This window comes from Rhinoderma darwinii, chromosome 6 (genome assembly GCF_050947455.1).
Source record: "Rhinoderma darwinii isolate aRhiDar2 chromosome 6, aRhiDar2.hap1, whole genome shotgun sequence".
Classification (NCBI taxonomy): Eukaryota; Metazoa; Chordata; class Amphibia; order Anura; family Rhinodermatidae; genus Rhinoderma; species Rhinoderma darwinii.
Genome location: NC_134692.1, coordinates 71,042,651 through 71,069,067, shown reverse-complemented (window position 1 = coordinate 71,069,067; position 26,417 = coordinate 71,042,651). Strand labels below are relative to the sequence as shown.

Genomic DNA, 26,417 nt, shown 5'->3' with positions numbered 1-26,417 from the left:
TACAGGGGGCAGGGTGGCATCGCCTGCAGGGGGCTGTGTAGCATCACCTACAGGGGGCTGTGTGGCATCACCTACAGGGAGCTGTGTGGCATCACCTACAGGGGGCTGTGTGGCATTACCTACAGGGGGCTGTGTGGCATTACCTACAGGGGGCTGGGTGGCATTACCTGCAGGGGCTGGGTGGCATTACCTGCAGGGGGCTGGGTGGCATTACCTGCAGGGTGCTGGGTGGCATTACCTGCAGGGGGCTGGGTGGCATTACCTGCAGGGGGCTGGGTGGCATTGCCTGCAGGGGGCTGGGTGGCATTACCAACAGGTGGCTGGGTGGCATTACCTACAGGGGACTGGGTGGCATTACCTACAGGGGGCAGGGTGGCATTACCTACCAGGGGGGCTGTGGCATTATCTACAAAGGGCTGTGTGTGGCAACAAATTTAAATAAAATTCATCCGATTTTAAAACGGACATGGAAAAAAATGGATGCAAAACGGGTCAAAATCGTCCGTTAAAAACGGCAACACGGCCCGGAACGGAATCGGAACGGATGCAAACCGGCCGGGAAAAACGGCCGATTTTATCGGCCGACACTCGGACCCTGTCGTGTGAATGAGGCGTTAGAGTTAATGTCCGTTTGTGAGACATTCACCTACTATTCGTTTTCTTCTGTTCTTGCTACTTTGCTACTTTTTCGCTCATTAGGGCAAAGTTGTGATCTGTAACTTCAGTATAGCTACAGTGCCTAAAGGGAGTCTGCGGCAGTCTGAGACACACCTCCTGACTCATCATTGGAACAGGCTGCTGCTCTCTCCTTCCCCCACTGTAGTTCTGCCTCTCCATATTGACTGCTGTGTATAAACACAATTCTATCACACACTCACCAGGAAGTCCGTGCATGAAAAGCTGGTTTCTATTCTATCAAATATAGAATGATTATAAAGTATTTATTACTAAATCATCAGTGTGAAAAAATTAACAGGTAACTGCCCATAGGCAAATAAGTCTTCATAAAGAAAAGCCTTGAAGGTCACTTTAACACCTTAATGACCAGCAATCTGTGTTTTCATGGTGATCATTAAGGGTACTTATGCCACAACGCTGCCTTTTTATGGCGCTGTGACATAACCCAGCACGGGTGTCCCATGACATAACCCAGGCTAGAGCGGATGTTTAGGCTATTTAAAGACAGCCAGACTCCTGCTCTAACGGGTGTGTTCGACGTTTTCTTCAAACCCACCCACTTAACCCCTTAGATGCCTCTGCCAATAGTGACCGCTAAGTGTCAACTAAGTGGTTTTAGAGGGAAGAGGCTCCCTCTAGCAACCCATCGGTACACATTCAATGCAATCAAGTATGTATTTTTGGTAGTTGGGGGCCTAACAAATGGCCACAGTTCTGCCTTCAGTGAATTCCTATTAGGCCAAAGGCATGGCCTAATAGAATACCTGTCAGTTTTGCACTGACAGACACAATAAACTGCAATACAGAAGTATTGCAGTGTATTAAAAAAAGCAATCAAATGATCGCGTACTAAAGTCCCATAGTGGGACTAAAATATAGTTTAATAAAAATGATAATAAATCATTTTCATTTTTTGGAATTTTTTTATTTATTATGTAAAAAATTATACCAAAAAAGTTACTAAAAGGAAATCAATCCATTTTATGTACTCCAAAATGGCGCCATTAAAAAATACAACTTGTCCCACAAAAAACAAGCCCTCACACGGCTATGTCTATAGAAAAATAAAAAAGTTATGAATTTTAAAAATGCAACGATCAATGAACTGAAAAAATTACTCTCGTTAAAGAGGCTCTGTCATCACAATATAAGTGCCCTTTCTCCTGCATAATGTGATAAGCGCTGTAAAGTAGGTAACAACAGTGGTTTTTATTTAGAAAAAATATAAATTTTCACCAAGTTATGACCTATTTTGGCTTTATGCTAATGACTTTCTTAATGCCCTACTGGGCGTGTTTTTACTTTTGACCAAGTGGGCGTTGTGGAGAGAAGTGTATGATGCTGACCAATCAGCGTCATACACTTCTCTCCATTAATGTACTCAGCACAGCCTGTGCTGTCACTTACTTACGCATTAACGTTACTGAAGTGTCTTGAGAGTAAATAGACATCGCTTCCAGCCAGGATGCGATGTCCATTAAATACTTCCGACGCTTCGGTAACGTTAATGTGTGTCACTTACTCGAGATCACGCTTGCTGTCTTTTACAGACACACCATTGTTTTAATTGAGAACTCAGCTATGCTTTCTTTAACACTGCGTTACATTGGCCTTTATATTATTTATTTTTTTCCAAAACACAGATCTAGACTTCGCACTATTTTATCAAATTGCACTTGTTCAACTTGTGTTGACTATACATTACACATAACTTAAACATTTCAGTTTAACTATGGAGGGGTTCATAACTCTAGCGCTCTGTAATATACACATTAGGCCACTTTCACACAGTATTTTGATCAACATTTATAAAGAAAAACCAGGAGTGGAAAATAAACATGAAACATATAATGGAAAGATCTGTACCCCTTCCCTGTTATAGACCCACTCCCGGTTTTGCTTCAGAAATACTGATTTAAAATACTGCCATGTAAGGTTTCATTGTTTCCTATTGCTCTCACATCAACTAGAGATCAGGGATCTCTAAGTACTTTTTGACTTTTCACACTGCATTTAAAGTGCCTGCATTCATAGGCCCACATTTACCCAGCGAAGGCCAAAAGAGGATTGTTTTGGTCTCCGTCGGGCTAGTATTCATCGGTAAACATTTTTTTCTGCTGTATGGAATAGCACAGCAGACTGAGCTATTACATACCCATGCCTCCAGTAAAAAAACAAAAACCCAAAGAGACACCACTCTTGAGAGAGAACCTGGGGCTTCTTTGCTCTAGAGGTTGGTGGGGGTACTCCCAGAGACCCAAAGATATACGTTTCCTGCACCCTAAAAAAATGAAGACTCCATTAAATAAATAAATATATATATATATATATATATATATATATATATATATATATATATATAAAACTCTCTACAGGCGGGAGACACTACACACGAGAAATAGAGTTAATAGAAGAAAAAAAAAAGATTAAAAAAAGCTAAAAAGTAGTGTATATGAATAGGCAACTGCAGTCAAATTATCACAACAGCCATACTGATTGTATAATTAGACTAACCACACATAATTAACAACATATAACGTCTAAAAGCATGTCCATGTGGCATCCTACGTGTATCACCGTTAACGGTAGGTTCTTAAGGGGTATACCAATGACTGACATTTCCAAAGCTTTATAAAACCAGAAGTGAGCTACAGTGTGGTAGTACTGCTTTAATTGTGCAGAAGAAACATATCTCTGTGTTTGGAACATTTACTAACCCGTTCATTGACCGGAATAGGCCATAATGGTACTCCCAGTAAATGGCACGGGCACAGGAGCTGTAATATACAGCTGACACCCCGCTGCAACGGTCGGGGTCAATGGCCACCGTGGCACTAAGTGGCTATAGAGGTAGTGGGCTCCCCTTCCACCCCGTCGGGGCCCTGCGACCTGACAAAGTCATGGCCTAATAGATTGCCTGTCGGTTTTACACTAAATGGCAATAATACTTTATACTGAGTATACCAAAGCATTATATAAGTGATCAGGCGATCTAATATTCAAGTGCTCTAGTGGGACTAAAAGAAATAAATCACCCCTTGACACATTATCACGCACATGTACGTGATAATATTTCACTGTATCTTATATTTTTTTTAGATTTTTATTGTGCTCCCACAACTTAAATTTACAATTCATTGAATGTGACTAATGAGTAAAAATACTTTATTTCGAAGCTCGCTAAAATCAGGGGTACAATTACCACCGTGAAAATAACCCACTGTGCTCAAATAATATAGCTTAAAAACAAAACTGTGATTCATCAAGTCCTAATGGACGAACACAATCATCATGATGCATGAGGTCGGTGTGCTTGACAATTGTTACAGCTAGTCACTTTCTCAGACCTCTAAAGCAACCAGGAATTCCCTCAGTGCCCCGATGCAGTTGCTGTGTGATCTTGGTAAGCTGTAAACGACAATCATTCCCCCTCTATTATGACCCTACGCGTTTCCATACACACAGATTTCATCAGGGATCTGCTCAGGATTAGATTAAGCTGACTACACATGTCAGCGATAATACAATTCAACAGTACAATTGCTTGTACATGCACAGGAGCGTGCTCACATCTGATAACAGCTGCACGCTGAATCTGGGAATGAGTTCATATAGATATCACTCCTCTCCTTTCACTGGGGCCAACCTCTCCCCGTTAGCCAATCGGATCCCAACGACGTCATTGCTGACGTGCGGCCGTTAATAAAGAAATAATTTACTGTTAAGACTATTCCTAGATATTGCTTTGATGGTCCATCCCTATAGTGATGGATTGGCATGATCTGTATCATGCACTAGCATAGGCAACCAGGATGCAAGTTGTATAGCATCCTAGACTGCCCTGGTAATGGGATACTCCCCCCTTACTGACGAGTGTAGCTGAGGGTTGAGGAGGCGTTCCCTGTAGCGATCTCGATGCCAGCGTCGCTGTTAGGTTGGACTGGCGGTGATTGGCTGGTCGGATCACATGTCTGACCTGCCCTGAACGACCGCACGTCAGCAGTGACGTTTTGGGATCCGATTGGATAACGGGGAAGGGTTGACCCCAGCTAAAGGGGAGGAGTGATATCTGTCAAATCACATTTCTGATAATAAAAGTGAAAAACTGACAGGCAAGTTAAAGTGTATGTTCACAAATGCCAGAAGTCTAGCAAGCAAAATGGGGGAGCTGGAGGCCTTGATACTGGAAGAAAATATAGATATAGTTGGTGTTGCTGAAACATGGCTGGACTCTTCACATGACTGGGCTGTAAATCTACAGGGTTTTACACTTTTTCGGAAAGACAGGACAAATAGGAAAGGTGGTGGTGTATGTCTGTATGTGAGAAATGATATGAAGGCGAGTGTGAAAGAGACAATAGTGGGTGAAGACTGTGAGGAGGTTGAAACCTTGTGGGTGGAACTAGAAAGGGAGGTAAACACTGAAAAAATTACTTTTGGTGTAATCTATAGACCCCCCAATATAACTGAGGATATGGATGTTCAGCTATATAAACAGATGGAGCGGGCTGCACAGGCGGGTACTGTAGTGATAATGGGAGATTTTAATTTCCGGGATATTAATTGGTGTCATAGTTCAGCTTCAACTGCAAAGGGGAGACATTTCCTCAACCTGTTGCAGGAAAATTTTATGGGCCAGTTTGTGGAAGACCCGACTAGAGGTGAAGCTCTGTTGGATCTGGTCATTTCTAATAATGCAGATCTTGTTGGGAATGTCAATGTTCGTGAAAACCTCGGTAACAGTGATCATAATATAGTTACATTTTACCTATACTGTAAAAAACAAACGCAGGCTGGGAGGGCAAAAACATTTAATTTTAAGAAAGCCAATTTTCCCAGGATGAGGGCTGCAATTCAGGACATAGACTGGGAAGAACTAATGTCAAATAATGGGACAAATGATAAATAGGAGATTTTCAAATCTACTTTGGGTAATTATAGTGCAAAATTTATTCCTATAGGTAACAAGTATAAACGACTCAAATTAAACCCCACATGGCTTACACCTTCTGTGAAAGGGGCAATACATGACAAAAAAAGGGCATTTAAAAAATACAAATCTGAGGGTACAGCTGTAGCCTTTGTAAAATATAAAGAGCTTAATAAAATCTGTAAGAATGTAATAAAATTAGCAAAAATACAAAATGAAAGGCAGGTGGCCAAGGATAGTAAAACAAATCCCAAAAAATTCTTCAAGTATATAAATGCTAAAAAGCCAAGGTCTGAACATGTAGGACCCCTAGATAATGGTAATGGGGAGTTGATCACAGGGGATCAAGAGAAGGCAGAGTTACTAAATGGGTTCTTTAGCTCTGTGTATACAACTGAAGAAAGAGCAGCTGATGTAGCCGGTGCCAGTGCTGTTAATATATCAGTTGATATCCTGAATTGGATGAATGTAGAGATGGTCCAAGCTAAATAAAATAAAATAAATGTGCACAAGGCCCCGGGACCAGATGGGTTACACCCTAGAATTCTTAAAGAGCTTAGTTCAGTTATTTCTGTCCCCTTTTCATAATATTCAGAGAATCTCTAGTGACTGGTATAGTGCCAAGGGACTGGCGCAGCGCAAATGTGGTGCCTATTTTCAAAAAGGGCTCTAGGTCTTCCCCAGGTAATTATAGACCAGTAAGCTTAACATCCATCGTGGGGAAAATGTTTGAGGGGCTATTGAGGGACTATATACAGGATTATGTGACAATAAATAGCATTATAAGTGACAGCCAGCACGGTTATACTAAGGACAGAAGTTGTCAAACTAACCTAATCTGTTTTTATGAAGAGGTGAGCAGAAGTCTAGACAGAGGGGCCGCTGTGGATTTAGTGTTTTTGGACTTTGCAAAGGCATTTGACACTGTCCCCCATAGACGCCTAATGGGTAAATTAAGGACTATAGGTTTAGAAAATATAGTTTGTAATTGGATTGAGAATTGGCTCAAGGACCGTATCCAGAGAGTTGTGGTCAATGATTCCTACTCTGAATGGTCACCGGTTATAAGTGGTGTACCCCAGGGTTCAGTGCTGGGACCACTATTATTCAACTTATTTATTAATGATATAGAGGATGGGATTAATAGCACTATTTCTATTTTTGCAGATGACACCAAGCTATGTAATATAGTTCAGACTATGGAAGATGTTCATGAATTGCAAGCAGATTTAAACAAACTAAGTGTTTGGGCGTCCACTTGGCAGATGAAGTTTAATGTAGATAAATGTAAAGTTATGCATCTGGGTACCAACAACCTGCATGCATCATATGTCCTAGGGGGAGCTACACTGGCGGATTCACTTGTTGAGAAGGATCTGGGTGTACTTGTAAATCATAAACTCAATAACAGCATGCAGTGTCAATCAGCTGCTTCAAAGGCCAGCAGGATACTGTCGTGTATTAAAAGAGGCATGGACTCGCGGGACAGGGATGTAATATTACCACTTTACAAAGCATTAGTGAGGCCTCATCTAGAATATGCAGTTCAGTTCTGGGCTCCAGTTCATAGAAAGGATGCCCTGGAGTTGGAAAAAATACAAAGAAGAGCAACGAAGCTAATTAGGGGCATGGAGAATTTAAGTTATGAGGAAAGATTGAAAGAATTAAACCTATTTAGCCTTGAAAACAGACGACTAAGGGGGGACATGATTAACTTATATAAATATATTAATGGCACATACAAAAAATATGGTGAAATCCTGTTCCTTGTAAAACCCCCTCAAAAAACAAGGGGGCACTCCCTCCGTCTAGAGAAAAAAAGGTTCAAGCTGCAGAGGCGACAAGGCTTCTTTACAGTGAGAACTGTGAATCTATGGAATAGCCTACCGCAGGAGCTGGTCACAGCAGGGACAGTAGATGGCTTTAAAAAAGGGTTAGATAATTTCCTAGAACAAAAAAATATTAGCTCCTATGTGTAGAAATTTTTCCTTCCCTTTTCCCTTCCCTTGGTTGAACTTGATGGACATGTGTCTTTTTTCAGCCGTACTAACTATGTAACTATGTAACTATGTATTATCGCTGACATGTGTAGTCAGCTTAATCTATTTCTGAGCAAACCCCTGATGAAATCTGTGTGCATGGAAACGCGTAAGTTCATAATAGAGGGGGAATGAGTCCAGGTTACAGTTTACCAAGACCACACAGCAACTGCATCGGGGCACTGAGGGAATTCCTGACGTGTACGTGATAAGCATCATGGGGAAGTATGGAGCGTGCTCACGGGCTGAGCGCGCTCCATATTCTGTGGGTGTCAGCTGTGTTTTACAGCTGACACTCGGGACTAACGGCCGGGAACAGCTATCGTGCTGTTCCTGGCTGTTTATCCCCTCAAGTGCTGCGGTCCGTTCGCAACAGCAGCATCTGAGGCGTTGAAAAGAGGGGGGCGGCCCCCTCCAGCGCCCCCACAACGCAATCGGGGGGCGCCTGTGGTTGTCATGGCTTTTGTCTGCCTGTGTCTCTGGCACGGCTGAACAGAAGCCTGTGAAAATGACAATATACTGCAATATATTAGTATTGCAGTATATTGTACCAGAGATCTAACGATCGCTGGTTCATGTCCCCTAGGGCTAAGGACTAATAAAATGTGTCCAAAAAAAAAATTTGATAAAGTTATTAGTAGATAAAAAAATAAAAATACACTACCGTTCAAAAGTTTGGGGTCACCCAGACAATTTTGTGTTTTCCATGAAAACTCAAACTTATATTTATCAAATGAGTTGCAAAATGACTAGAAAATATAGTCAAGACATTGACAAGGTTAGAAATAATGATTTTTATTTGAAATAATAATTTTCTCCTTCAAACTTTGCTTTCGTCAAAGAATGCTCCATTTGCAGCAATTACAGCATTGCAGACCTTTGCCATTCTAGCTGTTAATTTGCTGAGGTAATCGGGAGAAATTTTACGCCATGCTTTCAGAAGCCCCTCCCACAAGTTGGATTGGCTTGATGGGCACTTCTTGCGTACCATATGGTCAAGCTGCTCCTACAACAGCTCTATGGGGTTGAGATCTGGTGACTGCGCTGGCCACTCCATTACAAATAGAATACCTGCTGCCTGCTTCTTCCCTAAATAGTTCTTGCATAATTTGGAGGTGTGCTTTGGGTCATTGTCCTGTTGTAGGATGAAATTGGCTCCAATCAAGCGCTGTCCACAGGATATGGCCTGGCGTTGCAAAATGGAGTGATAGCCTTCCTCATTCAAAATCCCTTTTACCTTGTACAAATCTCGCACTTTACCAGCACCAAAGCAACCCCAGACCATCACATTACCTCCACCATGCTTGACAGATGGCGTCAGGCACTCTTCCAGCATCTTTTCAGTTGTTCTGCGTCTCACAAATGTTCTTCTGTGTGATTCAAACGTCGATTCGTATGTCCATAACACTTTTTTCCCAATCTTCCCATGTCCAATGTCTGTGTGCTTTTGCCCATATTAATCTTTTCCTTTTATTAGCCAGTCTCAGATATGGCTTTTTCTTTGCCACTCTGCCCTGAAGGCCAGCATCCCGGAGTCGCCTCTTCACTGTAGACGTTGACACTGGTGTTTTGCGGGTACTATTTAATGAAGCTGCCAGTGGAGGACCTGTGAGGCGTCTATTTCTCAAACTAGAGACTCTAATGTACTTGTCTTGTTCCTCAGTTGTGCAGCGGGGCCTCCCACTTCTCTTTCTACTCTGGTTAGAGCCTGTTTGTGCTTTCCTCTGAAGGGAGTAGTACACACCGTTGTAGGAAATCTTCAGTTTCTTGGCAATTTCTCGCATGGAATAGCCTTCATTTCTAAGAACAAGAATAGACTGTCGCGTTTCACATGAAAGCTCTCTTTTTCTAGCCATTTTGAGAGTTTAATCGAACCCACAAATGTAATGCTCCAGATTCTCAACTAGCTCAAAGGAAGGTCAGTTTTATAGCTCCTCTAAACCGCAAAACTGTTTACAGCGGTGCTAACATAATTGCACAAGGGTTTTCAAGTATTTTCTAATCATCCATTAGCCTGCTAACACAGTTAGCAAACACAATGTACCCTTAGAACACTGGAGTGATGGTTGCTGGAAATGGGTCTCTATACACCAATGTAGATATTGCATTAAAAAACCAGACGTTTGCAGCTAGAATAGTCATTTAGCACATTAACAATGTATAGAGTGTATTTCTGATTAATTTAATGTTATCTTCATTGAAAAAAACTGTGCTTTTCTTTCAAAAATAAGGGAATTTCTAAGTGACCCTAAACTTATGAACGGTAGTGTATAAAAGTTAAAAAGAAAACATTTTCCCATTTTTCCTTTAACCCCTTCCTCCTTTGGCTACTTTTGACCTTCCTGACAGAGCCTCATTTTTCAAATCTGACATGTTTCACTTTATGTGGTAATAACTTCGGAATGCTGTTACCTATCCCAGCGATTCGGAGATTGTTTTCTCGTGACACATTGGACTTTATGGTACTAGCAAAATTTGCTCCATATGTTCAGTATTTAATTGTGAAAAACCAAATTTTTGCGAAAAATTGGATTTTTCTCAATTTAAATGTATCTGCTTGTAAGACAGGCAAGTTATACCAACACAAAATTGTTGCTAATTAACATCCCCCATGTGTCTACTTTAGATTGGCATCGTTTTTTGAACATCCTTTTATTTTTCTAGGACGTTACAAGGCTTTGAACTTTAGCAGCAATTTCTCACATTTCAAGAAAATGTCAAAAAGCTATTTTTACAGGGGACAGTTCAGTTGTGAAGTGGCTTTGAGGGCCTTGTATATTAGAAACCCCCAAAAAGTCACCCCATTTTAAAAACTTCACCCCTCAAAGTATTCAAAACAGCATTTCACAGGAATTACCAAAGAAAGGCAACTCAATTTTTATTGCCCAGGTTCTGCAGTTTTAGGAAATATCTCACATGTTGCCCTAGCGTGGTATTGGACTGAAGCACCGGCCTCAGAAGCTAAAGAGCACCCAGAGGATTTTGGGGCCTTATTTTTATTAGAATAAATTTTAGGCACCATGTCAGGTTTGAAGGTGCCAAAACAGTGGAAATCCCTCAAAAGTGACCCCATTTGGGAAAATACACACCTCAAGAAAATTATCTAGGGGTATAGTGAGCAATTTGACCACACAGGTTTTTTACAGACATTATTGGAAGTAGGCCGTGAAAATTAAAATCGCCATTTTTTCAAAGAAAATGTAGGTTTTGCGATTTTTTTTTTCTAATTTCCACAAGGATTAAAGGAGATAAAGCATCACAAAATTTGTAAAGCAATTTCTCCCGAGTAAAACAATACCCCACATGTCATAAACGGCTGTTTGGACACACGGCAGGTCGTAGAAGGGAAAGAGCGCCATTTGGCTTTTGGAGCTCAAATTTAGCAGGAATGGTTTGCGGAGGCCATGTCACATTTGCAAAGCCCCTGAGGGGACAAAAGAGTGGAAACCCCCCACAAGTGAACCCATTTTGGAAACTACACCCATTGAGGAAATTATCTAGGGGTGTAGTAAGCATTTTGACCCCACAGATGTTTCATAGAATTTATTAGAATTGGGCAGTGAAAATAAAAACAATAATTTTATTTCAATAAAACGTAGCTTTAGCGCCAAATTTTACATTTTCTCAACAAATAAAGGGAAAAAAGAACCCAACATTTTGTAAAACAATTTCTCCCCAGTACGGCAATACCCCATATGTGGTCATAAACTGCTGTTTGGGCACACGGCAAGGCTCAGAACGGAAGGAGCGCCATTTGGAGTGCAGATTTTGCTGGATTGGTTTCTGGGCGCCTGTGGGACCAAAACAGTGGAAACCCCCCAGAAGCGACCCCATTTTGGAAACTACACCCTCAATGCATTCAGCTAGGGGTGTAGTAAGCATGTTAACCCTGCAGGTGTTTTGTAGAAACTAGTGTGCACTCGATGTTGCAGAGTGAAAATGGGTTTTTTTTTCCATAGATATGCCAGTATGTGGTGCCCAGCTTGTGCCACCATAACCAGACAGCTCTCTAATTATTATGCAGTGTTTCCCGGTTTTAGAATCACCCTACATGTGGCCCTAATTTTTTGCCTGGACATTCGACCAGGCTCAGGAGTGAAAGCGTACCATGTAAAATTGAGGCCTAATTTGGCAATTTACAAAGTATTGGTTCACAATTGCAGAGGCTCAGATGTGAAATAATAAAAAGAAAGTGACCCCATTTGGAAACTGCACCCCTCAAGGCATTTATTAAGGGGTGTAGTGAGCATTTTCACCCCACAGGTCTTTTCCATAAATGAATGCGCTGCGGATGGTGCAAATTAAAAATTTATATTTTTCCCTAGATATGCCATTTCAGTGGCAATATGTCATGCCCAGCTTATGCCACTGGAGACACCCCAAAAATGGTTGAAAAGATTCTCCCGGGTATTGCGATGCCATATATGTGGAAGGAAACTGCTGTTTGGGCACACTGTAGGGTTCAGAGCGGAGGGAGCGCTATTTGGCTTTTAGAGAGCGGATTTTGCTTGGTAGTAGATTTGTTTGAGTATTGCTGGTGTTTCCATTTATAATGTGGGGGTACATGTACTCTGCCCAGCTTACATCAGGGGCGTGGTCAGGTGGTATAATAATGGGGTAAAAAAAAAAAAAAATGATCCATAGGTGTGTGTTACGATGTGAAGCAATCCTTTCTGCACAGGCCTGTATCGCACTGATATATGGCGTTTTTCCTTATGCCCCTTTTGGTCCACACTCCGCACCTTTGCAGTTTGGGGAATTTTGCTGGGAAGTGTTGTCCTGGTATGATACGGGCACCGTCGCTTCCAGCAGATATGTTTGGGCCCTCCCATTCCTCGTTCCCTAATTTTAGGTCCTTGATAAATCGCCTCTTGAAACAGAAGAAATGTTCCCCTCGGGCTGCACAACTGCATATTTTTTATTTCCTGACTTATGGAAGCCTTAAGTAATTTTATTTTTTCATAGACGTAGTGGTATGAGGGTCTTTTTTTTTTTTTGCGGGATGAGCTGTAGTTATTATTGGTACCATTTTGGGGTACATGCAACTTTTTTATCACCTTTTATCCTATTTTTTTTGAGACCAGGTAACCAAAAAAAACGCAATTCTGGCATCGTTTTTTTAGGTTTTTTTTATACAGCGTTCACCACGAGTAATAAATTACATGTTACCTTTATTCTGCGGGTCAGTCTGATTCCGGCGATACCTAATTTATAGCACTTTTTCATGTTTTACAACGTTTTGCACAATAAAATTACTTTTGTAAAAATAATGTATTTTTTCTGTCGCCGTGTTGTGAGAACCATAACTTTTTAACTTTTTTGTCGACGGAGCTGTATAAGGGCTTGTTTTTTGCGAGACGAGCTATAGTTTTTATAGGTACCATTTTGGATACGTGCGACTTTTTGATCACTTTTTATTCCAATATTTGTAGGGCAAAGTGACCAAAAAACAGAAACTCTGGTATAGTTTTTTACGGGTTTTTTTACGCTGTTCACCGCGTGCAATAAATAATATATTTTTATACCTCAGGTTGTTACGGTCGCGGCAATACCAAATACATATGGTTTATTAATTTTTTTAAATAATAATGGACTTGATAAGAGAACAGGGAGATTGTGTTTTATTTTATTACTTGAAACTTTTATTATGTTTTCAAACTTTTATTTTTTTTCGCTTTTTACTACACTTTTTTATACTTTTTGTTACACTTTTTTTTCAAGTCCCACTAGGGGACTTGAAGGCCCAACTGTCTGATTACTTTTTTTTTCTAATACATTGCTCTACCTACGTAGTGCAATGTATTAGATCTGTCAGTTATTCACTGACAGCAAGCCGATTAGGCTTCACCTCCCGGCGGGGCCTGATCGGCTTCCGTAATGGCAGAGCAGGTGGCCCCTGTGTCTACTGTTGCAATAGCAGCAGTCCCCAGTCCTGATTGCCTGTCAGGGCTGGCGATCTACTAGCAACCGCTAAGATGCAGCGATCGCTTTCGATTGCTGCATCGAAGGGGTTAATGGCAGGGATCGGAGCTAGCTCCGGTTCCTGCCGTTACAGGTGGATGTCAGCTGTAACATACAGCTGAAATCCACTGCTGATGACGTTAGCTCAGCTCCTGAGCCGGCGCCATCTTGCCGGCGGCTACGGATGCAGATCATGCTCCACCGCCGGGTGGGTGTTGACTGGCTTCCATGCTAGGCAGACCGCGAGGCCAGTATTAGGCCTCCAGTTGCCATTGCAGCCACCGGAAACCCCGGCAATTTCATTGCTGGGGTTCCGATGAGCTGCAAACAGCTTAAATGCAGTAATAGCGTTTGTGCGTTGCATTTAAGGGGTTGATGGCGGTAATCGAAGATAATTTCGGTCCCCGCCATTACAGCCGGATGTCAGCTGTAAGATACCGCTAAGATCCGGCATTGATAGCACCGACTCCGCTTCTGAGCTGGTGCCAAGCATTTGGCGTATGGGTAAGGCAAAATGCGGAAAGCACTAGCTTTCCATGGCGTACCCATACGTCAAATGTCGGGAAGGGGTTAAAGTAATGTAAAAAATAAACAAAATTGGTATTTCTGCGTCCGTAAAAGTCTGAACTATTGCAATATATCATTATTTAACTCACACGGTGAAGCCTGTAAAAAAACAACAGATTTAAACCGCCAAAATCGCTTTTTTTTTTTGTCACCTTCGCTTTAAAAATAAAAAAAAATCATAAAGTTATCAAAAAGTTGTATGTACCAAAAAATGGTAGCAATAAAACCTACAGCTCGTCCCGCAAAAAATAAGCTCAATCCACGGAAAAATAACAAAGTTATGGCTCCCATAAGGTGGTGCAACAAAACAATTTGTTTTTTAACAATAAGTTGTTGTTTTTTTTTAAAGTAATATAATATAAAAAAAATGTATATAAATTTGGTATCACCGTAATTGTGTTGAGCCGCAGAATAAAGTTAAATTGTCGTTTTTACCGCATGGTAAAAACGAAAACCATAAAGCAATGTAGGAATCGCAGTTTTTTACAATTTAATCCCGCAAATAATTTTTGGGGAGTTTCCCAGTACATTATATGGTACTTTTAATGGTGCCACTAGAAACTACAACTCCTCCCGCAAACAATAAGTCCTCATACTACTCTATTGACGGAGAAATAAACAAGTTATGGCTCTTGGAAAGCGGGGAGTGAAAAATGAAAAGTGGCTCGGTCCTAAAGGGGTTAGTGGATTTTTTCCTAATAAGTGTTCACAGTAAAAATAAAATGAAACCATTTTTTATGATAAAAAGTGGTTTTATGTAGCAAAAATGTAAAAAAAAAAATACACATATATGGTATTGCCGCGATCATAACAACCAGTATAATAAAGTCAACAGAGTATTTAAACCACACAATAGATGGTGTAAAAAAAAAACCTGCAAGGAATAATGGCGGAATTGCTTTTTGTTTTTTTTCAATAAGTTATATGTACCCCAAAATGGTCCTTTTAATAAATATGACTTGTCCTGCAAAAATGTACCGACCCATAAAGAATAAAGGTAACGTTCGTAATGACATTATTTTGGTTTAAGTGTAAGAGCAAATAGATACGGGCAGGAAGGGCAAAACTGCAGGACAAGGATTTTCTTTTGTGGGTTTGTGAAAACTCCATTCTGTATAATGTGGGCATAGTATCTTATGGAACAATGGCATTATAGATGAGGGCATCTATTTTATGTAGTCCTATTCAGTTTCCACATGGATGTATTAGACAGAACTGATCTGTGGGCTATACCATTCTACTGTGAAGAGACAGAGACCTTCTGCACTGTTATAAGAAATGTATGTGAGCAAAGACGTGTATATTAGAAAACTGTATGATTTCCTATTCCATAAGTAAATAAAAATAAAAATCGGACAACCCGTTTAAGTATATTTTGTATAGGTCAATAGTACTTTTGATATTTCAATGTACACATACTATTTTTTGTATGTTTGCGTACACAGGATTAATGTCGGTCTTCATAATCCAATTCAAACAATATTTATTCCTAGTTTACTGAACGTAATAATCTAAGTGTGGTAAATGCATTATTTGTATGATTTTATGTTTTTTAGGCCACTTTCACACGGCAATACTTTGGTCAGTATTTTGCATTAATATTTGTAAGCCAAAACCCGAAGTAAGTCCAAAACGGAGAAGAGGTGCAAATCTTTCCATCATATTTTTTCACTATGTAAGTTCCACTCCTGGTTATGACTTACAAATACTGACCGAAGTACTGCCGTGTGAAAGTGGCCTTATAGGAAATAACAGATCTGTATTGAGTATCCAGCTCAATTAGAGTTGTCAGGGCATAGAAATCTATCTAGCAATCCTCTGTATCTGAAATCAAGACTCTAGCATGAGAACTGCTAAAACCCAACAGATGCTAGTGTTTATGAGCTTGTATTTTCAGATGTCCTTTCTGGTAAATACTTTACAAGCAATACATCAAGTTGGCCCTACTGGTAACCTAGTCAGCTGGGTATGTGTTTTTGTGCGAGTGTATGTTTAACTCTTTTGGAGCAGTTCTGGAACATGGTGAAAAACATTTGTTCTTATTTTGGGGTTTTTCTTGGTGAATAGTTTGTATTTGATTTTTGTGGTGGTGTTGTGTGCTTTACTTAGCTCGTCAATCAATGAGCAAAGCGTTAAAGATATACTCCAAATGATGTTCTTTCACGAACCAAGATTTACTTTTCACAACAAAAGTGACACATTCTTGTCTTCAAAGATGCTTGGCAGAGGCTCATGGTGCCTGGTGCAAAAGTTCAGGGTTTGAGGAGTGGTAAGTAAATGGAGGAGTTACTGTAGTAAATCAAGCCTGTGAAGTGCCACCTAATGGAAAGTACACCGGCTTCAACTTACTACAGTAACTCTGCTGCTCAACAACAAAATAATTATGGCCACAGTGCCATTATTTTTTTGGACAGACAAGGTGTGGGTGGGCTGCATGCCCCTGGCTTAATAGCTCTGTTGCATCTGCAACTTCTGCCACCCCTATAGCTACCCCACTTATTCTTGGCAACTGGTGGATAAAATTTGCGATAAGTTTGAGCCATATAATGGATTAAAGAGGATCTGTCACTAGTTTATTAATTCCCTGTCTCCTAACTAATCTAAACGTTTATTATTTGCAAAGTTATGAGCATTTTTCTAAATATGCTAATTTGGCTGTATTCGCCAAATAGGAGGTGACTCTTTCTTTTCACTCTGGGCGGTGTAATGTTTTCTGTATGTCGCTGTCCAATCACAGTCATACAGCTTTTCCCTCTTCCCTGCCCAGCAAAACAGCCTGATCATAATGTATACAGCTTCCATTCCCGACTGTGTTTTCAACTGGTGATATCTCCGCTTGAATCTAATTTTTCATATGACACCAGAACCACTATTCTAGGTGGTCCGCAGCCCGAGATATGGCTGTTTGAAGTGATTCCCCTTCCATCCAGCCTCAGTCTCTCACACTGTGTGCGAAGCAGCTTGATGCTGATAGGACAGCGTCAGAGACTGTGAGGCAGCTCCACCTCAGGGGAATCGTTGCGGTTCTCTTCCGTTTGTCAAGTATAGGCTCATTTACATATTTAGAAAAAAGGTCATAACTTTTAAAATAATAAACGATTTGGGACTCCATTTTCACTATCATTATCAGTGTGACAGCTCCTGTTAGATTAGCTAAGAGATAGGGCATTACTAAACTAGTGACAGAGCCTCTTTAATCTGCCCTCATATTGATCATACAGAAATAAGCACAATAGACATTGTTTTAAGTTTGGCCCAGTGTTATGTTATACAGCAGTATGGGAGGGACCATGGGTTGTGTTTATTGTCCGTGTGTGTGTTTCTAGTGTCATAAGTAGGATTAATCTAAGTATGAGGTCCTTCAGTTGGCATAATGGTTAATGCATATACATTAGATGGAATTAAACTAGGTATAAAAGAACAATAGCAGGACCTGGGTATTCTGATGCACGTAAGCTAAGCAGTAGTACTCAAGCAGCAGCTGCAAAAGCAAATAAAGTTTTAGGGTCTATAAGACAACATCTTCAATACGGCATTCAGTTTTGGGCACTACATTGAAAAAAGGATAAAGGAGATGTAAGAGATCTGAAGAGGGTTCAAAGACGAGTGTTTAGATTGTTCAATGAGATGGGAGGTCTCTCTTACAATGATAGGCTAGAAAAATTGGTCTTGTTCAGCTTCGTAGACCACAATGTGATGTGAACTGGGCCTTTGCATCGCGGAGCTTCATGGTGTGCGTTTCCATGGCCGAGCAGCTGCATGCAAGCCTTACATCACCAATCACAATTCCAAGTGTCGGATGAAATGGTGTAAAGAACACCGCCACTGGACTCTGGAGCAGTGGGAGTGCTATGGAGTCACTGATCTCCCTTCTCTATCTGGCAGTGTGATGGACTGGATTGTGTTTGGATTTGGCAAATGCCAGGAGAACGACCTGCCTGACTGCATTGTGCCAACTGTAAAGTTGGTGGACCATGGATAATGCTATAGGGTTGTTTTTTAGGGTTTAGCCTAGGCCCCTTCATTCCAGTGAAGGGAAATCTTAATGCTTCAGTATACCAAGACATTTTGGACAATTGTTTGCTTCCAACTTTCTGGGAATAGTTTGGGGAAGGACCTTTTCTGTTCCAGCATGACTGTGCCCCAGTGCACAAAGCAAGGTCCATAAAGGCACGGTTGGGTGAGTTTAATGTAGAAGAACTTGAGTCTCCGACACGATTGTAGCGGCGGTTTACAGTACTACAGCCTTCTCCCATTCACTTCAACGGGAGAAGGGTATAGTACTGTGAACCGCCGCTACAATTGTGTCGACAAATCACAGTTCGAGCAGATAAGGATTGTAGGGGAAGCAGCGCTCGTATGAGCACTGCGGTCCCTTCAAAACAGCTGATCGGTGGTGGTCCCAGGAGTCGGACCTCAACTGATCAGATATTGAGGATAGGCCATCAATTCTTAGGGACTGGACAACCCCTTTATACATCACTGCTGGAAAAGGGATTACAATTGGTAAATCATAAATGAAGACTGGGTTAAAACCTGTATAACTTACAAAGAACACTGATGTTGAACTGTGATTTGAGTTATAATCTGTAAACTAAGGGTAGATTAACATCACATTAGGAAGATCTGTTCTCCCATACTTTTTAGATCAAAATGAGGATCGGATCATGACACAAAGGAGATTAAAAACATTCCCTAGAGAAACATTGTGCTGTTGCCCGAACCTCTTAATCAATTTTTTTTTTATTTGCTTGATTTTACTTGAGTCTACCCTGACTTTACTCTGATATTCCGAAATAATATAATGTTTTCAAGTAATTTAATCATCTGTTTAGATTCCCATTTCTCAAATTGAATGCTTATGCAAAGTCATTACATGGTCATTGCAGACATATTCGTGACGTTTCTCATGATTGTCTGAAAAGAATTAAGATGTCATCAAGGTATGCTGTTATAAACTGGTCTAGTCCTTAAAAGCATAATTGATAAAATGTTGGAGAGTGGCTGGAGCATTACGTCCTATCCACATTACCAGAAAAATAAAATGTTCCAATGTCCAAAACGTGTCCATATGTCCAATGTGTGGAATGTAAACAAGGTTGTATGCTCTCTGTAGATCAAGCTTGCTAAAAATGTAAGATCTAAGAACCAGTTAAAGTAGGTCTGGAAGATTATATTCAATTTTATAACCGCTTATTCAATACTGTAGCAGTAACCCAGTGCCAGCACTGATCTGTGTACGCAGCGACTCGCCTGCTTACTCATTTTCCTTGCCTATAATAGTTTCAATCACTCGTATAGGTCTATGGACTACCGGATTTAAACTTCTACGTTTTTTAATGAGTTTATTAATTATTCGTTGTACATTTTATAATTATACTTCTAATAGAGGAAGCTTTGGCTTTATCTGATGCAGCTACAAAATCAGAAAAATGATGTAAAAGGCTGCCTTCTTTTTCCACATAAGGAGAAGTCCAAGTCAAAGCTCCCTCTAGAAGTATAACTATATAACGAAAAATTCAATAAACTGAGAAGGTTACACCTGGGAGTCTATGTCACACTGGTTAAGGAAATCTCCATGTTGACATTGGTTGCCGTTAAATTTGGAAGGCAGAGGTATTCATTAACTAGACATTCTTGTATACTTGTTATACCGTATTTCAGACCTTTCATTTTGTTGATTTTTTTAACTAGAACATGTATTTACAAACCAACAATTTGCAATTCAGCAATCTGATGTCAGCTAATGCTTCAGCTAACTACATGTCCATGGTCTAAAAGCAGGTTTAGACTCCAGTGGCTGAATTAATCCTAACCCCTTAATGACCAGCCTATTTTAGACCTTAATGACCAGGCTATTTTTTACGTTTTTCCATCGTCGCATTCCAAGAGCTATAACTTTTTTATTTTTGCGTCGACATAGCTGTATAAGGTCTTGTTTTTTGCGGGACAAGTTGTATTTTTTAATAGCACCATTTTGAGGTACATATTATTTATTTATTAACTTTTTTTGGGGGGGGGGGGGGAAAGAAAAACATCTGAAATTTCGCCACTCTTTTTTGTGTCTTAAATCTACGCCGTTTACCGTGTGGTATAAATAACACAATAAGTTTACTCAGCGGGTTGTTACGATTGCAAATTTGTATCGTTTTTGTATGTTTTACTACTTTTTTCAAAATTATTTGTTTTTGTGTCTCCATATTTGAAGAGCCGTAACGTTTTTATTTTTTCGCCGATGCGGTTGTATGAGGGCTTTTTTTTTTTGCGGGAAGACTTGTAGTTTTTATTGGTACCATTTTGGAGTAGATGCGACTTTTTGATCACTTTTTAATCACATTTTTTAAAGTCAGGATTCACAGAAAACAGCAATGTTTCCGTAGTTTTTTATTAAATTTTTTACGGCGTTCACCGTGCGGGTTAAGTAATGTAATAGCTTTATAGTCGGGGTCGTTACGGACGTGGGGATTCCAAATATGTGTAACTTTTTAACTTTGTTTTGGTTTTTTAATAGTAAAGCAGTTTGTAAGGGGAAAAAGTGGGTTTTTAATTTTTTTTCACATTTTTTTTATTAACTTTATTAAACTTCTTTTTTTTTTTACTAGTCCCACTAGGGGACTTTAATATGCGATTCTCCGATCGCTATTATAATACACTGCAATACTTTTGTATTGCAGTGTATTATGCCTGTTCGTTTAAAACGGACAGACATCTGCTAGGTCATGCCTGTGGCATGATCTAGCAGGCATTTGCTCCAGGCAGACCTGGGGGCCTTTATTAGGCCCCCGGCTGCCATGGGAGACACAGACACTCGGCGATCTTATCGCCGGGTGTGGGTGGGATGAGAGGGAGCTCCCTCCCTCCAAAATCACTCAGATGCGGCGCACGCTATTGAGCACCGCATCTGAGGGGTTAAACGGGTGAGATCGATACTAATATCGATCTCACCCGGCTGAGAAGGGACGCCCCCAGCCCTCAGCTGCCTCTGGCAGCTGAGAGCAGGGAGATTTGACAGCTCCCTGCTCTGTTTACTTATTCCGATGCCGCGACGTAAAAAGTCTATGGCATCGGAATAAGGCCCGTTAGTGACCGACGTAAAAAGACTATGGGCCGGTCACTAATGGGTTAAAATAACAGCCCAAATTCAGTAAACAAATAGACAGCAATAGGTTAGAGATTAAAGTGAACCTGTCACCAGCATTTCACCTATTGAACTCTCCTCACCCCTCGCTGGTCGCCTTCTGTCAAAAGTTCATTGCAGTTATACCCTCTCCTAAATAACGGTCTGCAAATATTTTGCGCCTTTAATCTGGCAGTCTCGTTTGTTCCTCTTCTTATACCCGCCCACCGCTGAAAACTGGCTCGCCCTGAATGACAAAATCTCGTCTGAGATAGGGCGCATGCGCCCGTCATGTATGGTCTGACACCCTTCCCAGCTTCGTCCGGGCCTTTAAATCTATTTACTGTGCATGCGCAGCTATGATGTCCCGTTGTGCGCACGCACCAGAACAGGACATCGATGCGCAATCCCAAGATTGTGTGTGTGCTGGAGGGAGGTGAGGAGCTGTCAATCAAAAGTAAGGAGATGGCGTTAACTCTGAAATTTTTGGGGAATGAAGATATTACACTTTTCTAACAAAGATATGACTCGTTTATAGTCATTAGCATACGGTGTGGGAACACTAAAAAAAGAATACTAAAGGTACAGAGCCGACTTAGGAGATAATTATAGGTTACATAAAAATGATTTTTCACCCACTTCCACCAGATATTGCTGGTTTAATAGGTGAAATGCTGGGACAGGTTCAGATTAAAGCTGTGTCTTGGTCCGAAACAATCCAGGTTTGAATAACCATAACATTAACCCAATGGCGCACCATGAGGTACAAGTGTGTCAAGTTAATCGTGGGAGCCTGGCGGTAATTGACAGCTGGACTCCTGCTGTGCCACTTAACGCCTTAAATGCTGCGGTCAAAAGCGACTGCGGAATCTTCGGTGTTTGACAGAGGGAGGGGCTCCCTCTGTCAGTCCATCGATCAAACAAAGCCCCGCGATCAAACAATGGTATGTTTGATCCCAGGTATACCATAAGCATCTGCCTATTTGGCCATGCTTGTGGCATGGCCTAATAGTGTTGTACTGACAGGCTATAATGCTTTGAAATACATTGTATTCCAAGGCTTCAATTAAGCGATCAAGCTGCTTCAAGTCCTGTAGGGGGACAAAAAAACGTAGTAAAATACCCAAATGTGATCTAGTATTATTTTTTATTAAATTTTGTGGTGACATAAAACTAAATAATGACTGAGACATTAGGTACATAACATAGCAATTTGCAAATACAATTATTTAGCTAATTTGAAATGGAATGCTCATATTATATATATATATATTCATAAGATATCGCTTTTAAATCTCTACTGTAAAGAGAAAACAAAAAGCCACCCACAATAGAAAATTTAGAAAGCTCGATTATGTTTTTGTAAGGGTATGTGCACACGTAGTGACCAAAAATGTCTGAAAATACGGAGCTGTTTTCAAGGGAAAACAGCCCCTGATTTTCAGACGTTTTTTGAGCAACTCGTGTTTTTCGCGGCGTTTTTTACGTCCGTTTTTGGAGCTGTTTTCATTGGAGTCTATGAGAAAACGGCTCCAAAAACATCCAAAGAAGTGTCCTGCACTTCTTTTGACGAGGCTGTATTTTTACGCGTCGTCGTTTGACAGCTGTCAAACGACGACGCGTAAATGACAGCTCGTCGGCACAGTACGTCGGCAAATCCATTCTAATGAATGGGCAGATGTTTGCCGACGTATTGTAGCCCTATTTTCAGAGTAAAACGAGGCATAATACACCTCGTTTACGTCTGAAAATAGGTCGTGTGAACCCAGCCTCAGAGTTGTGTTAAGTATTTGACTAAAGAGCTCAATTTAGAACATTTTGTTTTTCTTTTATATAGGTGATAATATGGCAAAAAAGCAAGGTATCTGACCATAAAATGGCCCTCATTTCAGTTTTGGGAACTACGGTCATGAATGCTATGGCACCTTTTCAGCACCAATGTGAAAGTCCAGAGGTACGTATGCTCCTAATAAACAAAAATGTATATGTATTTTTATCTAAGGGCTTGTCCACACACACCGGAATTGCTGTACAAAATTTCTGCAGCAATTTCGTTGAGTCAAAGGCTTTCTGCGGCAAGAACGCACCATTTCCTGCGGTTTTTACGGCAGCAAATGGTGCGGAAATTGCTGCGTTTTTCCCAGTGTTAAGAGATGGAGACATCTCTGAAAAACGCAGCCATTCTGGATACTTTCCGTAGTAGGAATTGACATGTTGCGATCCGAAAAATACGCACCGCAGATCAATTTTGGCTCGGAAATTTTACGCAACACGTGGATGAGATTTGTTAAATCTCATCCACTATGCTGCTACTGTATTCTGCTGCATTTTTTTCCGGCCAGAAAAACGCGGCAATTCCATTATGTGTGGACGAGCCCTTAGTGTTGCCTATTTTATGTGCCTTTTTTTAACCCATTAATACTGCTCGTATTTTAGGCCTTAACCCCTTGGAGACACGGCCAATTTCAGTTTTTTCATTTTAGTTTTTTCCTCCTGCCTTCCAAAAGCCATAACAACTTTGTTTTTTTGTCGACATAGCCGTATGAGGGCTTGTTTTTTTTCCTGTCATTTTAGCGATGTGAGGTCTTAATTTTTGCGAGGCGAGCTGTAGTTTTCACCAATACCATTTTGGGGTATATGCGACTTTTTGATCACTTTTTATTTAATTTTTTTGCAGCTAAGCGAAGGTGACCAAAAGACAGCAATTTGTATGTCTTATAATTTTTTATTTTTACAGCGATCACCGAGCAGGTTAAACAATATGCTATATTGTGGTAGTTTGGACTTTTACAGACGTGGCAATACCAGTTATGTTAACTTTTTATTTTTTTTTAACATTACTTTAGGGGAAAAATGGGAAAAGGTTTTTTTTTTTAACCTTTAATAATTTTTATTTTACTTTTTTTCCCACTTGAACCAGCGATCGTTGGATCGCTTACATGATATACTGCAATACTAATGCATTGCCGTATATCGGGATACGGACAGTCTCCTTTGAAGCCCTGCCAGAGGCAAAGCTTCAAAGGAGTACAAAATGGCAGACCTGGGGGCATTTATTAGTTCCCCAGGCTGCCATAAGAACCATTGTAAATGGACGATCGCACTGCGGGGGGCGTGATGGCGTGTTTGAGGGGGCGCCCGCCTGATTCTAACAATTTAAATGCCGCAGTCACGATTGACCCCGGCATTTCAAGTGTTAAACTGGCGGAATCAAAGTGAACTTTGTTTCCGCCCGCTGGAGTGAGGTGTCGGCTGTATAACACAGCCATCAGGCTGTGTAACACAGCCATCACCCGCCGAGTATTGTGCGTGCTCAGCCCGTGAGCGCGCTCCATACTTCCCCTTGGCGACATTTCAGTAATAGTACGTCGTATGTCGCCAAGTGGTTAAAGGCAATGTACACATTTTGAAATAGTTTTTTTAGTTTTTTATTGTGTGTAATTTTCAAAATAATTTTTATTAAAAGTAATTTTTACTTTTTGACATACAGCTGCTTTATATCCTGTATACAGAGCAGCAGTATTTAGCACTGAAATCTGTATCCATCAGGTCAGCGGGTCCTGCGTGTCTCTGACATTCAGGATCGAGCTGTTATCGATCACATCTAAGTTCTGTCACTGAACCCATCAGTGCCGCTGACCTGACCGATTTAGGTCTCAGCACAAGATACAGCTGCACTGTATACTTTATTATTTAAAATTGGAGTAGATATCTTTTTATTTTGTAGGACTTATATAGGGAAATATGGCCAGAAACCGGAATTTTTTTTCTCATATTTTCATATTCTCTTTAAGGTAGTCTGTTAAATATATACAGCGATAATTAACCCTCTTATTCTTACGCGCATAAGGATGTCCAATATTTGTACACTATGTATTATGTATCATGTATCATGTGATATGTATCATGTGACAAGGTGCCGAAAAAACAAAGATACTTTTTTTATATATATATATATATATATATATATATATATTTAGCACACAAGAAAATGGCGACCGCACACTGCGAACACCAATGCCACCTTAACCACTAAATATAAATAAATATGCATTGCTGCTTAATCTACTTACAATAGTGAGGTTCTAAGCGCACATTATGATCAAATTGTGTGAGCCCACCTGCCACGACAAGGCGCCCTCTATAAGGTGGGTCCCTACGCTGCTCATACACCCAGAACTGGGACTAAACCTACATACATCTGGGGATGGTAGGAACCAGCATTAAACTAATTAAAATATGGATCAAAAAATGTGCAAGATCAAAAAATGGAGACAGTCACTAACCCCACATGCATGCAATACATAAGAAACACAAAAGTTTGAACAGCACATTCCAGCAAAGTGAAAGAAAATGTGTATATACAGGTGCAAGAACGCCTGTGACTGCAAATAAATATTTCCCTCCATTAGCTTTAGATGCAGAATCTGCACATGGATGATAATCATCTAGCTACAGGAATTTTTCTGTGACGGTTCAAGAGCAGATAGGGATGGGAAAGAACAGATAGAAATTTGTGACTTAGGCCTCATGCACACTTCCGTCGGCCGTTATGGACGGTTCCGTAAAACATGGACCGCACACGGATGGCTTCCGTGTGCAGTCCGTTGTTTCACAGACCAAATCAAAGAAAAGGCCGAGACTGTTCCGTCAAAAACGGACAGGAGTAGGACCTGTCCTATTTTTGATGGAACGGCCGCACGGTTCCGTTAAAACAACAGAAGTGTGCACGGCCCCATTGATCGCACCACGACGGAAAAAACTGAAGTGGGCATGAGGCCTAAGGACGAGTGTCGGCCATTTTGGTCCGTTTTTTCTCTGACATTTTGCATCCGTTCCGGGCCGTGTTTCCGTTTTTAACTCCCGATTTTGACCCGTTTTGCATCAGTTTTTTTCCCTGTCTGTTTTAAAAACAGATGAATTTCATTTGTCAATTTTTTGCCGCACACTTCCCTCTGCAGATAATGCCACACACTGCCCTCTGTAGATACTGCCACAGCCCCCCTGTAGATAGTGCCACACAGTCCCCCTTGTAGGTAGTGCCACACAGCACCCTGTAGGTACTGCCACACAGCCCCCTGTAGGTAATGCCACACAGCCCCCCTGTAGGTAGTTCTACACAGCC

The 26,417-nt window shown here is 40.8% G+C and overlaps 1 protein-coding gene across 1 annotated transcript in view; it reads left to right on the top strand.

The window, feature by feature from the left end:
- Positions 1-26,417, top strand: part of PMS1 (PMS1 homolog 1, mismatch repair system component) — a 235,704-nt gene that overhangs the window by 149,079 nt on the left and 60,208 nt on the right. Inside the window, exon 6 of the mRNA XM_075829924.1 lies at positions 23,130-23,246. Within this exon, the coding sequence (XP_075686039.1) occupies positions 23,130-23,246 (117 nt within the window). The remainder of the gene's footprint in view (positions 1-23,129; positions 23,247-26,417) is intronic.